This window comes from Delphinapterus leucas, chromosome 8 (assembly GCF_059928025.1).
Source record: "Delphinapterus leucas isolate spDelLeu-1000000601 "Yukka" chromosome 8, BTC_Dleu_Yukka2, whole genome shotgun sequence".
Classification (NCBI taxonomy): Eukaryota; Metazoa; Chordata; class Mammalia; order Artiodactyla; family Monodontidae; genus Delphinapterus; species Delphinapterus leucas.
This window is the reverse complement of record NC_143136.1, coordinates 71,858,762-71,876,803: the sequence shown is the minus strand read 5'-3', so window position 1 is coordinate 71,876,803 and position 18,042 is coordinate 71,858,762. Positions and strand designations below refer to the sequence as shown.

General features: G+C 35.3%; 1 protein-coding gene across 5 annotated transcripts in view; it reads left to right on the top strand.

The window, feature by feature from the left end:
- The first annotated feature begins 10,498 nt into the window (after positions 1 to 10,498).
- Positions 10,499 to 18,042, top strand: part of MARCHF7 (membrane associated ring-CH-type finger 7) — a 34,358-nt gene continuing 26,814 nt past the window's right edge. For all 5 annotated transcript variants that reach the window (XR_002644025.3, XM_022569839.3, XM_089916020.1 and 2 more), the window contains exon 1: positions 10,499 to 10,663. Coding sequence is in view for 4 of the 5 variants with exons in the window: in XM_022569839.3 (XP_022425547.1) it covers positions 10,511 to 10,663 (153 nt within the window). In the remaining variant the exon portion in view is untranslated. The remainder of the gene's footprint in view (positions 10,664 to 18,042) is intronic.

Here is an 18,042-nt window from a genome sequence, read left to right as displayed (position 1 = left end):
ATTGCTACGTAACGCAGCACCTCAAAACCCTGTGGATTAAAACTACTGTTTACAGTGTTTTTACAGTTCTCTGTGCCTGTTGGGTAGTTCTTCTGGTTTCCCCTGGGTTCACTCATGTATCAGTTATTCAGCTGAAGGATTTCTCAGGCTGGCACGTCCAAGATGGCATCACTCACATTTCTGGCACTTGGTGTTGGTTAAACGTGGAGGCTTTGCTTAGTGTGGTCTTTTATGACATGGGGGTCCCAAGACAGCATTCCAGGAGAGTGAAAGTGGAAGCTATAAGACTTCTTACAGCCTTGGAAATCATATAATGTCATAGTGTATTCTTAGTCAAAGTAAGTCTCACAAGGTGGCCCACACTCAGGGGGTGGGGAAATAGATTCCACCTCCTCCTGGGCAGACCAGCAAGAGGACAATGCAAAAGGGTGTGGGTATTCAGCTGGGAGGGCTTTGTAGCCATACTTTGTAATTACCACAGGTTGCTTAGAATATTTTAAGAACAGACATTCTTAAGGATGTCATCACTGGGATTTGCTTTAAAATAGAGGAGGGTGAAGTAGTCAAATGTTGATAATTGTTGAAGAATGTTGTTTGGCTTCTGGAGGCTTATTATTGCCTCCACTTTTGTGTAAGTTTGAAATTTTTTCATAGTAAAAAAAAAATTTTTTTTAAGCGTACTCAGGTAATCTAAACTCCACTTTGCAAAGTGATTTTGACCTTATTTTCCATTTATTATTTACCAGAATAGAATAGTACTCTGTTGCTTAGTATTTACTACTTCCTTTGTGGTATACAGATACTAAGGGGTATAAACTAGCAGTACTACAATTTATAAAGGGAATTGTTTTTAGGAGTTCTTTATAGATTTTATTGTAATGTAAGATAAAAAAAATCTTTTCTTCTGCCAGTAACTTTCCCTTAATTATCAAAGTTAGGTCAAATACATTAAAGAAGTTTTGGAAAACTAAGTTAAGAAAACAAAACCCACCCAGATGTACAGTAAAATGTGAATAATGGCTATTTTTTCCCCAATTTCGTATGCATATACTTATGTAAGGTATGTACGTTTTCTTTACTCAGCAGCAAGTATTCTACTGTACATAAATCTGAATGATTTTAAAAAGTCTTTTCACTGTGTATTAAAGACAAATTTCAAATAATGAAAAAGCCAAAATAATGCCTACTAAGCTGTTTGTATGAAAATCTTTTAACATCTGATGGTATTGCTTAATAATAGCTGGTATTTGAGGATTATATACTGTGTGCCAGCAAAGCTCATGATATACCTGTAAAGTTGGTACTATTATTATTCCCATTTTCTAGGTGAAGAAATTAAGCATTAGGTTAAGGCTAGAGTCACACCAAGTAAGGGACAGACTTAAAAGCTAGCATTCTCAAATATTATGTTTTTACAAAAGTTAGAAGTTGGCTCATATGCTAAAAATTGGGCAGTGCTTAATTTATCTTGCCTATCCTGTTTCCTGTTTTGGAAAAAGAACCTTTGTTAATGAATAGTTTTAAAATAAAGGGAAAGTCTTAGGTGTAGGTTGTACTGTTTGTTAGTATGAATGGGGCTGGAGCCTTTTTGTTTGTCTGGTCATTTGCTTTATGACTACTATGTGACTGTTGACAGATCCTGAACAAGACTGTTTTTGTAGGAAGGGGACACAGTGATTTGTAGAGGATCACATGAGAGGATCTGAGAGGATACATGTTATTTGAGAGATCCCTTTATAAGCAGAATCATCGAAAAACCTTTGAGCGTTGCTCTGCTATTTAGGAATTAACAGCTTTCCAAATTTGGTAGAAAACAAAAATTCAGGTCCTATTTGGTAGACAACTTATGGCGGTGCTCAGAAAAAACTTTACTCTTAAGTAATGTGTAGAACTCCTTTGTTCCAAGTGTTTTCCTATACTGCCTGAAGTTTTTCAGTTTACTTTTTCATAGTGCCCTAAATTCTACTAATTAGACATTCAGTGGGGGGGCGGGGCTACCAAGAGTGATGAGATAGAAGTTACAGTTCAAGCAGAAGGCAAGGAGGTAGCATATGTGTATGGGAAAAAGTAAAATCAGTGTAAGTGATTGAAAATCAGTTAGCCCAGATTGCGCTCCTGGGTTTTCAGAACTATTTCTAGCATGCTTCTAGACCTCTTTTGGGTACTTCAGGCTACCTGTTTTTTAAAACCAACTCATCTTGGTGTGATTCTTTGTCCTCCACTCCCAACTCCCTGCAAATAAATAAAGAGAAAAATGTTTTTCATCAGTATGCTGAATAATCCAATCCCACCCCCACCCCCATTACATTCCTTTCTACTTGGGATGTTCTGAATCTACCTTCTATCCATATTTTGGCTCTCACTAATTTGTTTGGAGCCACTGTGTCTCTTCCTAATAACTTGTCCTTAGTTTGGGGCGTGGGTGGGTGGTTTGTTTTTAGCTGCCTCAAAAATTTTAGTAGATACTGAGCCTACTAAAGCCTATAGTAGTGGTTTCTTTCCCATGGTACCACAAAGGTAATAAAATTATTGACTTTCAGAATTGTAAGAAATTCAGGGAACTATATAAATCTATTATTAAGGCTAGGCAAAAGTGAAGTTTTGTTGGACCACTGATTGTTTCATCTTTGAAAGCTCTAATTGCCTGTCAGGAACTTAATTTCTGGGGTCCTTAGGGAGAAAAGTAATACACAACCTGCTTGTAAAAAGCTTCAGAATTGTTGCCTTATTAAAGTACAAACTTCTGAGCAAAGGACACAAGATTGCCTTTACAATCCGGATATAATCTACCTTATGTATTTATTTCCTTGAGAGTCCTTCGTGGTCTCCTTTTCCACGCCTTCGCTTTCATCCCTAACACATTATTTTCTATTTTCTAGTTCTTCAACATGCTTTAGCATCTTTATGTTTCTTCCTCTTTTTTTATTTTCAATCTTCAAAGGTCAACTCAGATGACACCTCATCTGAAATCTTTCTCATCTTGTTGGAACTTTTGGATCCCCATTCAATGCTCCCATAGCATTTTCAGAATTTTCTTAAGTGTAATGATTTTTAGCAGTCTGGTATGAATGTGTAATCTAGCAATTAGTGTAATTGCTAATTATTTTAGTTGGTTTTTTGGGGGCTTCTTGACTGTGATCAAATCACTTCAGCCAATTTCTCTTCAAATTTTTTCTGTGCTCTAGTTCTTTCCTTCTGTAACTCTAATTAAATGTACAGTAGTTTTTTTACTCTTTCCTCAGTGTCTCTTAAATCCTCTCTTGTATTTACCATTATCTGTTTTTCCAAACTTCATTCTGGATAGTTTTCCTCTAGCCTATTTCCCAGTTCCTAGTTTTTCAGGTTTGCCTAGGCTACTGGTAAATGCATCAATTTCCCAGTTTGCTAACATTAGGGCCATCTCTTCATCTGGTTCTGTTGATTTTTATCTCTTGATGATGGACTGTTTTTTTTTTTTCCTTGTATTTTTGTGTCTTAATTTTTGATTGAATGGGAAACAGTGGAAATAAAAGAATAGTAGAGACTGAGATCAATAATTTTGATGCCTGGATGTGGACATACTCTTCTGTCACTGTTAGTGTGGTGGGTTGAGTTGGTTTGGTCTGTAGTTAAGCTGGGTTTGAACTTTATTATTGCTTTATATATTTTCAAAGTATTGCAGTAGTGGATTGCTGCTGCATGGTGCTTAGTGTGAGGCTGGAGTACTGGAGGATTTCTTTGAGTATTCTTTCACTAGCCTCAACTTCCTGCAGGCCCTGCACATCTGCACCACTAAGGCTCTAAAGCTGTTGTAACTCCCTCAGCAGTAAACTGCTGCACCTTCCTATTGGAGCAAAGTTCATGGTGAAAGGAGGTGTTCTATGTTTTATGCATCCTTCTCCAGTCTTAGGTGGGCTCTGTGTGCCTGATCCTCAGAGGTGGGGCTGTCCCAAGATTTATGCCCTTCTCCCTGTCTCCTGGGTATAGCGTGCAGGCAGACTCCTGCCACCTCCTCCCCACCAGGGTGAACTGGAACTAGGATTTTTTTTAAGGTGGTAGTTGGAAGTTAACTGGAAAAGGTAGGTTAGAGTTCTGGATACTGGGGCAAAGAATTTAGACTTTGCTTTTACGGTAGTAGAAAAACAGTTGAAAGTATGATTGGGGGGTGGTGCTGTTACTAGTAGGGTGAAATAGAAACGAAGAAAATGTGTGGATTAATGATGAGTTCTCTTTAGACAAGGTCTAGTGTGGTATTATTAGAGACAAACTTTGTTGGTTTACTTAGAGTAGGCCTCATATTCAAGTAAAGTCTTGCTGAAAAACATTGTAAAATTCAATTTAAATTTGTCTGTTTTAGTATAAGTGTGATAGGTTTTCAGTTGCATTTGACATGAGACTATGAGATCTTGTTAACTTGCAGATAGCATTGGGCACAGAACTTTGCATGTCAGGTAATGAGAGAATTCTTTGAGGCTTTTTACCTAGACTAAGAAAGTTTAAGTTAAGATTTACAGTGTTTAATGGGCCACCAAAAACATGAACTTGCTTTAAAGAACTCTTCAGAGGTTTCCTAGGAAGCCCAACTGAATGAAATTACCTATTAAAAATGTAGTAATTTTTTACTAGGTAACAAGCCACAGGTTTATGAGACGAAAGACTACATAAATTTTGGAGTTGGTATGAATATCTGTTTTCCACTCCTGTTGCTCATGCCAATTACTATTAAAATGCCTGAAGGTAAGGGAACACTTAACAGTGATATTAAGACTAGTTGGGTAAACTAGCAGTTAAATATCAGCTTCAGAGAATCTTCACAAGTTGAAAAGTTCAATATAGTAAAAATCTCAAATATTGATCATAAGATTTTTGTGGCTTTGATACTTTTTTCCTGCTAGTCTTTTTTTCTGGCTTATACCTTTTCCTTTAGAGCACTTATAACTGTTTAAGTTGTATGGTTATTTGTGTTTGTTCTCTACTAGACTACAGCTTCTTCATAGTCATTATCTTAGTAGGTTCAGTGTTGTCCCCTCTACCTTCTTTCTGCATTTGAAGTTGAAGCGAGTTCTGAAGAATGGAAATGGAATGACCTCTTGGAGCTGTCAGTGCCTCAGCTTACTCAGACATAGATGTGTTGATAAGGAACGTGAGCACACAAGTCCAGTGGATCCATCATGCCTAGGACTTGAGTGAGGCTCAAAGAGAGTAAAAATTAAGCATGTTAATAATGGAAGCTTCATAGCAATGAGGGCTGTATGCAAATTGAGTGTCAAGGCATAGCAGACAGGTACAATCTCTTCTTCTCAAGCTCATGCTTCACTATCCTATCTGACTTCACTTACAAAATACAAGTTCAAAGGTTAAAGTATTAATAATTTCAAGATGTCAGCAGTAGAGCTTTTAATCAAGCACAGGGTCCCATGTGTCAGCATAGGTGGACACACATCTATAAACCAGGCCCTGGTGATAAGTTTTTATCTTATCACTAGAAAGACAGTTCAACTATCCAACTCTAGAATCAAATTTAAAGAAATTTAAAGAAACTACATAGAGGCAAAAGGAAAGTAAGAGGCTATTATATTGACCACTGAGGAAAGATTGTGCATATGAACTTTTTGTGCTTTTACTCTTTAAGTCTTGGTTAAAAGCATTGAGCTTCAGATACTTTTTTCCTGCTAGTCTTTTTTTCTGGCTTATACCTTTTCCTTTAGAGCACTTATAACTGTTTAAGTTGTATGGTTATTTGTGTTTGTTCTCTACTAGACTACAGCTTCTTCATAGTCATTACCTTAGTAGGTTCAGTGTTGTCCCCTCTCCCTGTCCCTTTGTTTAGTATTAATTAATGTGCCTAGCACATACTAAGCATGTAAGAAACTATTTCTTAAATGAATGAACTTGAAAAGATGCCTTGTAGTACCTTGTAAGTGGTCTGGTAGAAGTTTTTCAAGGACTGCTTATTTTATTTATTCTATTTTTTGTGCTTTGACCTACAGCTTATACAACCAGATTACATAAGTTTTCTGGTAACACCTACATTGTCAAAATTCAATCAATTTATGTAGAGGAGTTGCCAAAAATAGTTTCATGCAGTATAAATTATAGCTCTCGGAGGACCCTGCCTCTTTGCTTTCTCCCAAGAGCTTTGTTTTGAGAGATTTCCTACTAGGTTAGTTTTATTCTGCAGTAAGAATTGGGTACAAATATAATCAAAGTAAAATACGAGAGGTATGATTAAGAAGCACTGTTATTAAAGAACCATCTATAGACCTGTATCTTTTTAAAGACATTTTATCTTCCCTTTTAAAATCCTCAACAAATACAGTCCCTTGTTTAGTGTTTGTAGAGCCTTCTTGATAAAATAACAAATTTGCTACTTGTTAAATCTTTTATGGGCTGTTGCATGTCAGTATTTAACCATTAGTATTCTTTCTACTAACGTATGCCTTCTTTAAATGTCCAATTTATAATTCACCTTTTTAATAAAAATTTTTATATGGATGTATATATAGAATTTATAAAAAGCTGAAGGAAGTAAAGATTTATGTTAGGTGACTGTATGCTTTGTCATTCAAACCAGGCCACTTTTAAGAGACAGCGCAAGTACTATTAATAATTGTCCCAGGATAATGAGCACAAATTAGGACTTTTCTGGCCATAAACTGGGACTGGTCTGGGCAAACCAGGAAATATGGTCATCTCTGCTTAAAAGGAAAACAGCAGTCCTTTGCCTCACCCTTTACCTCATTCCCAGTCCCGCTTTCCATAGGCAGCAATCCTCACCTTTTAGCTGTTTTAGGATTTACCTTCATATTTCTAAATGATGTGTTCATGATTTTTTAGTATTATATATGTGCTTTTTTATTCACCATTGTCCTTACTTCCCCTACCCACCTCAATCACACAGCATGTTTGTAGCAAGATTGATATACAGTAATCTTATGTTTACACTATCTTAACTATATAAATATTAAAGAGTTCACCCAAACACCGCAGCATCTCCTTTCTTGAACAATAGCTCTGTTTTCCCAAGTTACAAAATTAATGTATTAAATTTGCCTTTTGTTCTAAGTACTCAGCATTTTTTTCCCAATTGTATTATCATCTCTGCCACGAGCCAAAATAGTTTCCGTATGATGCTATTTTTTCCTGAGAATTTGCATCCATTTTCTGTGATCCTGTTCCAGTCTTGATCAGTTGCTCCCTATGCTTTCCACATAATTTTGTAACTGTTTCCTGGGTTCTGTGTCTGGTTCTTTAATTCTTTACACTTCTGTTTTCCTAGGACCTGCTCTTCATTTAACTAACTTCCTATGGTTTTGTTTTTTAATAGTTTTTTAAAATCTTTCATGTCTGAATACTCTTTTCTCCACCTCACATTTAGTTGCTAGATAGGAGTTCAATGCTAAATTTTTTTCTCAGTACTATAGGCATTGCTTTATTGTCTTGAGAGTTTTTAAAGTTGTAATTAAGAAGCCATTCTGATTACTTTTCTTTTGTATATGACCCATTTTTCCATTCTTGTAAATTATAGAATCTTCTCTTTCTTTCTGGTGTTCTGAAATTTCAAGATGATAAATGGTACTTAGTGTTGGTCTTTTTTCTTTGATCCTGCCCAGTACTCTTGAATGTGGAGATTTGTGTCCTTCAATTCTAGAAAAGTTCTTTCGTTTCTTTGATAATTTTCTCTACCTTATTTTCTTTTTTCTCTTTCTGTAACCATACTTACCGTCAAATGATCGATAACTCCCCTGGACAATTCTCCTGTTTTTTGAGTTACATTTTCTACTTCTGGGAGGTGTCCCAACCTTTCTGTTGGTTTATTTTAGTGTATCACATTCCTTTTTTAAGTGTGTAACATTTTGAATTTCCACAAGCTGTTCATTATACTGATTGCCTTCTCAAGCATCCTGTTTTTATTTTATGAATGAATGTCTTTTGCTCCCTTTGAGGATAGTAATTAATTAGCTCCTTTCCCCAGATTTTCTCTTAAGTTCCTTTTTTTGTTATTTACTTTAGTCTTATGGGAGGTTTTCCTTGGATACCTAGTGATCCTTGATGTTTGTCTATTAGAGGGAAGCACTAAAAAAAGCTGATTAGAAACTCTTAGTGACTAGTGGACTTTGCTTTGGGTAGGATGGTCAAATGGCAGGCTAGCTGTGTAATTGGAAGCATTCCAAATGTCAGTATCCAGAAATTTTATCTCAGGTATTTTGTTTGGTTTTCTGACAGCATTGTAAAAACAGCACCAGGAAAGAGTTTTTGGGTCTCAACATTGAATATATAGATTTTCTTTTATTCCTTATACTTAACCTTTGCAGAGATGGTTGTATATTTCCTGGGTGGGGGTGGGGAGGGTTACATGGGAGATCCTTATTCTCCAGAGAATAAATATCCTGTTTTCGGAAGAATGGTACTAGGGGGAGAATTGAGGGTTTTACTGCTCCAAGTACAGATTTTAATTCAGCAACTCCATGCATCATCCCTTTTTTATGATACCTTGTATCTCCAGGTCTTGATTCTTTCTAGGATGCTAAGGCCAACTGCTTTGTTTCCAGTTCCTACCTCTTTCTAGAAAGTACCTAGGGTGTATTTTTTATCCTTTCTGCTGAATTACTCTACCTCTCCTCCGACTTTTTTGGATTTTCCAAATATAACATTGAAATCTCTTGCCTTTTATGGTCCCTTTTCCTATTCTTTTCATAGTTAAAGCTTTTGGATTCATCGACTGTCATTTTATAGGGGTTTTGGAAAGAGGGACCAAAACAGATGCATAAGGATAACCTTGTCATGTTTAACTGGGACTTCAAACAGACCTTTTCTGATAAGTTATCTTTGATTTAATCATGTCCCAGAGTGTAGCTTTTACTCTGGTTTCTCATTAGCTAGATACTCTTAGTCGAATAATTTTAATTGATAGTAGGCTTGTGTTATATCTTTTTCATGTTTGTTGTGTATCCTACTGCAGTATCGGCCATATGTTTTGTTGATGTTTTTGCGTCTTCATCCTCTTTTCTGTCATTGCTTGACACCCTGTTTTTGAGGCAGATATTGAAAAAGGAAATTCTTTTGTAGTAACTTTTAAGGTAGAATGATGCTAAAACTTAGTTGATAAGTTAATGAGTTGAAAGTGAATTAGATATTTTTAACTTAAATGTTTAGATTTGAAGGTTTTAATACAGCAGATATACCTATCTAGGCAAGTGAAGTACATTACTTTTTTCTTGCCTTAATTTCAATCCACTACCAGAAAAATAAGGGAATAATTTTTGACCTTGAAAGTGGGTAACTGGGAGGAGTTGAAGAGATTATTGTGATTTCTTTTTACTGTTACTTTCTTTTGCCCTTCTCTTTTTACTCTCAAGACTGGTGGTATCTCAGTTGTTCAGAGGCCTCATTGTAAATCCTTTCCCCAGAAAACTTTAAAAGTTTTTCTTTAATTTATAAAATTAATGCTTTTATAGCAGCCTTACTTGTAATAGCCTAAAACTGGAAACAGTCCAGTGTCCATCTGCAGTAGAATAGACAAATAAATTGTGTGTATTGATACAGTGGAATATTACATAAACTAATCAGAGTGAACTTACTACAACTGCATGCAACAGCAGAATTAGTCTCACAAATATAATGTTGAGCAAATGAAGCCAGACATAAAGGAGTACATGTTGTATGAATCCACTTATAGAGAGAGTTAAAAAATAAGGCATAGCTAATGGTGACTCTTGGCATGTGTTGAGGAATGTTTAGTGAAGAAAACTTAGAAATTATTCTCACTTTTGAGAAGGGGAGACAGGAAAACAAATTACAGTGTGTAGTATGATGTCTTTAAAAAAGTATGTAAAAAGTGGAAGTAACACTTGATCTTGTTTTAAGACTATGCCCAGGAATTGAATGGGGAATGTATAGACTTTGCAGGCACATACAAAGTCCTGTGAGAGCATATTGTGTTAGGGAATGTATAGATACTACAGTACAGCTAATGCTGTGAGTATCGAACATTCATAATAGGAATAACAAGAGTCAAGGGCTGATTCGTGTAGGATTTTATTTACTTATTTACTTTATTTATTTACTTATTTAGGCTGTGCCGGGTCTTAGTTGTGACACTCGGACTTCATAGTTGCCGCATGCAGAGTCTTAGTTGCAGCATGCATGCGGGATCTACTTCCCCGCGCGGGCCCCCTGCATTGGGAGCGTGGAGTCTTACCAACTGGACCACTAGGGAAGTCCCTAGGATTTTATATAGAGGAAATTGAATAAGGAAAAGAGCTCAGGCTTTAGAAACAACAAACCTCAGTTTCTCATCACCACTTTTATCATGTTTGCTTCATTTTATGGGCAATAGGGAACCTTTGATGGTCTTCAGACCTCTGCCTGTAGAAGGAGAGTGATGATAATCTCAGTTTACCATTCGGTTAATTTGCATGGTTAATTCTTGATTTGAGCTGATCATTAAGGAGAGGATTAAGAATCAAAGGTTTGCATGTTTTCCAAAAGGCAATTAATCAAAATTTGCATTTCACAGGAAACATTAAGAATGGAGTCTAAACCTTCAAGGATTCCAAGAAGAATTTCTGTTCAACCCTCTAGCTCTTTAAGTGCTAGGATGATGTCTGGAAGCAGAGGAAGTAGTTTAAATGATACCTATCACTCAAGGGACTCTTCGTTTAGACTGGATTCTGAATATCAGGTAACATCTTAATTTGGAATGTGTGTATATACACAGTCTCATTTTCAAAATCCTTGGGGCCATGTGATTTTCTGGATTTTAGAAAAGTAGTAGAGTGTGTTTATAACACCCTCAGCTGGATCTGAGGCATCCTGTAATCAAAAGATTAATATATCTGCAGCAGACTGATTTAATGTTCCACACTAGCAAAAACTTAATGTTTTTCAAAGTTTTGAACTTAAGAATTTTGAATAAGGGATTGTGGTCATAAGTAAAATGTTCATAGTTTCCGAAGACTTGGAAACCTTCTAACCTAAAAGCATTGAAGTATTAGTTGAATTAACAGGCTGTCTTTTACATGAATTATGGGGTTTTATTTTTACAGTTAGTAATGAGTTTGCATTGATTCATAATCTACATAAAGCAATCTAAGTTCCTTTTATGTAGCTAATTTTCCTTAGGACCAATAACACTTTGGTTTTTGAAATAGCTTATTATTGTTATAACAATGGTTGTAGTATAAAACTGTAAATCTCAGAGGCATGGCTTGTAGCTTTAACACAGTTTATCTTGCTCATCTTTGAAATGTTAAGTTTATCGCGTTATTGGCTGAACACCTCATTAAATCGCACGACATTTGCAAAAGTCTTATGTTTCGGTAACTGACTCTAAGAGAATCCTTTAGTGAAAATGTCTGTTTAAGTCTTAAGTAATGTTTATATATTTATATATCATGCAATGTACTGTATGACAAAGTCATTTGAAAGTTCTTCTGTGTAGTAATAAGCATTTTATAAAATACTCAGAGAAGCACAAATGAAATAAAATAATTTCTCTAAAATGCCCATATCTACTGCCAGCCTGCTGACATTATGTGTACTGTTTACTTGGACTTATTTTAAATGTTGTTTGATAATGTATTTTTTTTACTCTGTTGCTAGGCAAGAGTATGCTTGCCAGAGGTGCAGAATCACATATTTTCCGTTCTACAGAAATGTTGTAGGTTAAATGATTGTGACTTGTTAAGAGCACACAATTGGGGTTTTTTCCTATATTAATAAAATTTTGTCTAATTTTTCGTATAGCTAATTAGTGAGGAACACAGGCTCTGAAACCAGACTAAAAGTCTTGAATATATTTAGAAAACTTACTGACATTCACTTTAAAGTAATATTTTCAGACTTTTTCTTCCAGTTTGTTCTTAATGTCATAGATTATTCTGAAAGTCTAATTTTTCATTGTGGAAGTTAAACAAATGCAAACATGTAAAAAAATTTTAAACGTTTTATTGGTTCTTAATAAGATTAATCAGTTTTATAAATTTTGGTGTTTTCCTTAATGTTTTTCAGTTATTTTAAGTGGCTTCCAATCTTTTTCTTTCTTTCTTTAATGGGTTATAGGAGTATTTCCAATCTTATCAACTATTCGTAGGCTGCTTTGCTCTTTTAGTTTTGATTTAGGAACTGAAATTCCTGTGTTCTTGAGGAAAGTACTTTTCTGTTTCCTCTTCTGTGAAATGGTGATAATGGTAATTTTCTCACATAGTTACTGTTAAAATTAATTGGAAGAAATAATACATGTAAAGCACTTAGAACAACAGTGCCTGGACCCTAGTAAGAGTTCAGATGTTACAGGTTATAATTATCATTGTGACTGCTGTTGTTATCATTTCCTGGCTTTGCATTGGTTTAAATAGATAATTAATATCCTTAGGGGATAGTATAATATGTTATCAGAATATTTAAATTATATATCACACATTTAGTTTTATTTAATATTCTTAAGATTATTCAGCAAGATGTGTATTTAATGAATGAAAGAGACCTTTGAATATCAAAGGGAACTTTTTTGGTTAATTGCTGATATTTTCTGACTCAAAACCATCTGGGACACAACACTCTCCCCCCCCCCTTTTAATTATTTATTTATTTATTGGCTGCGTTGGGTCTTCGTTGCTGTGCGCGGGCTTTCTCTAATTGCGGCCAGTGGGGGCTACTCTTTGTTGCGGTGTGCGGGCTTCTCATTGTGGTGGCTTCTCTTTGTTGCAGAGCACAGGCTGTAGGCACGCGGGCTGCAGTAGTTGTGGCACGTGGGCTCAGTAGTTGTGGCTTGCAGGCTCTAGAGCGCAGCCTCAGTAGTTGTGGCACACAGGCTTAGTTGCTCTGTGGCATATGGGATCTTCCCGGACCAGGGATTGAACCCTTGTCTCCTGCATTGGCAGGTGGATTCTTAACCGCTGTGCCACCAGGGAAGTCCCTCCCCTTCTTTATTATACTTAGTGAACCTTGAGAAAGGAGGGTCAGAACAGGGCATAGTAGTTCAATCTCATTTACATTATGGATCAGATGATAAGAAAACACCATATTTATACAGTGCTTGACATTTTGCAGCATATTTTTAATTTTTAATCTTAGTTAAATAGGACAGATGCTTGTGTCATTTCATAAATAAAAGATCTGAAATCTGGAAAGATAAGTGGTTTCTCCCAGTTCCAGGATTAGTATACAGTGTGCCTGAGCTGAAGAATCTAAGACTTCTGGATAGCATTGTGTCTTTGGCAAATGTAGGTTCTAAGTTCCAAACAATTGATTTTCTAAATGTCTTTTGGTTTTTGGCCATTTGTAAGCTGGGCTGCCTCTGCTGTTAATCTTGCTGATATTTCTGTTACTCTATCTTTAAATTTTTGTTACAATTTGAATGGTAGAAAACTGTGATCACCTTAATCTCTTTGGTAACAGTAAATAGAATTTTAGATATTTTTGGAAAGAAAATTTATGTAATTCATATTGTTAAAAGTGAAAATTTGGGAGTATTCTGTGAATATGTAATTATTTTTGTTACTTTTATGTATTTTTCTGTAACTTAATTTAAGCAACCCCTAATCCCACTTCTTGCTTTGTGGAGAGATTGATTACTTTTAATATGAAATAATAAAATAGGCTTTTTATGGAGGTTCTAGGTGTTGTTTTATTTTATTTTATTTATTTATTTATTTATTTTGCGGTACGCGGACCTCTCACTGTTGTGGCCCCTCCCGGTGCGGAGCACAGGCTCTGGATGCGCAGGCCCAGTGGCCATGGCTCACGGGCCCAGCCGCTCCACGGCACGCAGGATCCTCCCAGACTGGGGCACGAACCCGTGTCCCCTGCATCAGCAGGTTGACTCCCAACCACTGCGCCACCAGGGAAGCCCTCTAGGTGTTTTTTACAGTTTTTTACATCTTTTTCTAGTTTGTATATTAAGTTACAGAACTCAGTACTATTGTGTATTTTGCAAAGTATGTATTTTCAAGAATTAAAATAACCAATGGTTATTAACCTTTTTTTTGCTCATTTTGGTTTGTTTATCTGCTACAAAGGTAGTTTCCAGGGAAATACATACATATATACATACACACACACACAATTGGACAAGAAAATGAAAATAGTTTTAATTGCAATCAGGAAAATACAAATAAAATATTGAGAGTGAGTTAAGGTTGGTTATAACATTGATATGCATTTGTAAGCCCTTGGCAGTATTCTAAAGTTAAACTTCGGCCCTTGTGTGGGTGTCAGGAGATCACAGGGAAACACAACCAGGTCTATAAGGTGTTTTGTTCATAAGGAAAAGGAAGCAGTGCTTGGCAGTTTAGTCTGAAAGCAGGGACAGTGAATGATATAGAAGACAGTGTCTTCAGGGCAGTAGTCATACTATAAGTATATACCTAGTTTAGTGAAACTATTTCTTGGTAAACAGTATATGCAAAGGACATGATGTCAAACTACAGGTCTGTGAAAACAGTTCTGTAAAGGGACAACAGAGTGATCTAAATATTAACATTCTTGTAGTCTGTCTTGATCCAGATACTAATCCTAGGATATTTTGAGGGATAAATGAACTCCTAGTCATTCCATTTTGTGTAAACATAAGGTTTCTTACCTAGATTTCCCATAAAGTTGGGCATCATGAATCCATACATTCTTAAGATCAGCTGTCTTTTTTGTGATAATTGAGAAGACTGCTCATTCTGAATAGAAACTAGAATGTAAGACTTCTGCATTAGCCTGGATATGGATACTCTCCAGCATGTGAATATTTAAAATAAAGAAGAGGCCAAAGTTTTAAGTTGTTGCTTATGGTCTGGAAAATTTTTAAGCAGGAATTGTCAGTCATCACAGTCAAGGCATTGATTCATGGAAATGAGGAGCCAAGGAAGAGCATTTTATTCTGGACTTGCTTCCATTACTGTGCGTTATATGATTTCTCTTGATTAAGCGTTGTCCAGTGGATAACATTGGTTGCATTTGCAGCACTTGTTAAGATTATTTTTTTAATAATAGCTTTATCGAGATATAAATCATATAACATATGACTTGCCCATTTAAAGTGTACAATTCAGTGATTTTTAGTATATTCACAGAATTGTGCAAACCATTGCCATAGTCAACTTCAGAATCTTTCATTACCTCAAGAGAATATCCTAGATCTTTTAGCTGTCACTACACTGTCTCCCTCCTCTTCCCCTGAGCAATAAGCAGCCACTAATCTACTTTCTGTCTCTGTAGATTTCCTTCTTTGGAACTTTCATATACATGAGTAGAAACATTCTGTATGGTCTTTTATTACTAGCTTGTCTTACATAGCATGTTTGTTTAAAGTTCATCTACATGATGATAGCAGTATCAGTATTTCATTTCTTTTTATGGATGAATAATATTCTATTGTATGGATGTACTACATTTTGTTAATTCATTCAACCACTGATGGACATTTGGGATGTTTTCACCTTTTGGCTATTATGAATAATGCTGCTGTAAGCATTCATGTGCAAATCTCTCTGTGGACTAATGTTTTCAGTTATCTTGGGTATATACCTAAGAGTAGATTTGCTGAATCATACATACAATAACTCTATGTTCAGTCTTTTGAGGAACTGCTACACTGTTTTCCAAACCCGTTGGGCCATTTTATATTCCCACAGAAGTTATACATGAAAGTTCTGATCTCTTCATCCTTTCCCGTACTTATCTTACATTTTGATTCTGGCCATCCTGTCGTGGGTGTGAAGTGCAGTGTCTTGTAGTTTTGATTTGGATTTCCTTGGTGACTCAGGATGTTGAGCATTTTTTCATGTGCTGATTAGCTATTTTTATATTTTTGGAGAAATGTCTATTCAGATCTTTTGCTCATTTTTAAATCAGTTTATTTGTCATTTTATTATTGAATTGTAAGAGTTTTTAGTTTCAAATTCAAATTCTACTTTTTCATTGCTGATATATAGTAAAACAATTGACTTTTGTATATTAACCTTGTATCTTGAAACCTTTCTATAATTATTAGTTAGTTCCAGGAGTTTTTCTTTCAGATTTTCTGTATAATCATGTCATCTGCAAGTAAGGTCTTTCTTCCCAATCTGTATACCTTTTACTTTATTTTCTTGCCTTATTGCATTAGCTAGAACTTCCAGTACAGTGTTGAAAAAAGAGTGGTGAAGTGAAAATAACAAAGATCAGAACATAAATAAATGAAATAGAGACTAAAAAGACAAAAGGATAAGTGAAATAAGAGATGGCTTTTTGAAAAGATAAACAAAATAGACATATCTTTAGCTAGACTCACCAAGAAAAAAAAAGACTCAAATAAGTAAAACCAAAAATGAAAGAGGAGATGTTACAAATGATACCACAAAAATAAAAAGTAGCATAAGGGACTACTATGAACAGTTATACACCAAAAGATTGGACAACCTTTAAGAAATGGATAAATTCCTAGAAACACAAAACCTATGAAGATTGAATCGTGAAGAATTAGAAAATCTGAGCAGACCAATGAGTACGGAGATTTAATTAGTAATCAAAAGCCTCCCAGCAAAAAAAGTCTGGGATCAGAACACTTATTAATTCTACCAAACATTTAAAGAAGAATTAATACCAATCTTTCTCAAACTCTTCCAAAAAGTAGAAGAGGGGTAACACTCCTTAACTCATTTTATGAGGCCAGCATTACCCTGATATCAACACTAGCCAAGGACACTACAAGAGAAGAAAATTAAAGGCTAGTATCCATGATGAACATAAATGCAAAACTCCTCTACAGAATATTAGCAAACTGAATTCAGCAATAATTTAAAAGGATCGTATACCATGGTCAAGGGAGATTTTATCCCTGGCTTGCAAGAATGATGGTTCAACATCTGCGTATTAATTAACATGGTACACTACATTAACTAAATGAAGGCTAAAAATCATATCATCTCAAATAGATGCAGAAAAAGCATTGGACAAAATTCAGCATTCATTTATGATAAAAACTCAACAAAATGGGTGTCAAGGGAACGTACCTCATTGTAATAAAGGCCATATATGACAAGCCCAGAGCTAACATCATACTAACTGGAGAAATGTGGAAAACTTTTCCTCTGAGATCAGGAGCAAGATGAGATAAGGATGCCCACTCTTGCCACTTTTATTCAGTATAGTATTGGAAGGGAAGTCCTAGCCAGAGCAATCAGATAAGAAAAAGGAATAAAAGGAATCCAAATTGGAAAGGAGGAAGTAAAACTATCAGTATTTGCAGATGATATGATACTATATATAGAAAAATCTAAAGGTCCCATCAAAAAACAACTAATAAATGAATTTGGTGAAGCTGCAAGATATAAAATCAATACACAAAAATCTATTGTGTCAGAGAAATTAAGAAAACAATCCAATTTACAGTTGCATCAAAAATAATAAAATACCTAGGAATAAATTTAGCCAAGGAAGTAAAAGACCTCTACACTGAAAGCTATAAGACATTGATGAAAGAAATCGAAGAAGACACAAATAAGTGGAAAGATATTCCATGCTCATGGATTGGAAGAATTAATATTCTTAAAATATCTGTACTACCCAAAGAAGAGTATAGAATGGGTGAAGGTGGTCAAAAGGTACAAACTTCCAGTTATAAAATAAATCATGGGGATGTAGTGTACAGAATGGTGACTATAATTAATAATACCGTATTGTGTATTTGAAAGTTGCTAAGAGAGTAGATATTAAAAGTTCTCATCACAAGGAAAAAATTATACTATGTAGTGGGGAATGTTAAGTAGAATTATTGTGGTGGTCATTATATATGTGTGTCTGTATAATTACCTTGTGCACTAGAAACTGATATAATGTTATATATCAATATATGTCAGTTTTTAAAAAAAGAGAAAAAGGAGCAGTGAGAAAGGACATCCTTGCCTTGTACCTGATCTTGGTGTGAAGGCTTTTGAGTTTCTCTCCATTAAATATAATGTTAACTGTACATTCTTTGCATTCTTTATCAAGTTGAGGAAGTTACCCTCTATTTCTAGTTTGCTGAGAGTTTTTAATCATAAAGGGGTATTGGATTTTGTACTTTTTTGGATTCAGTTTGCTAATTTTTTT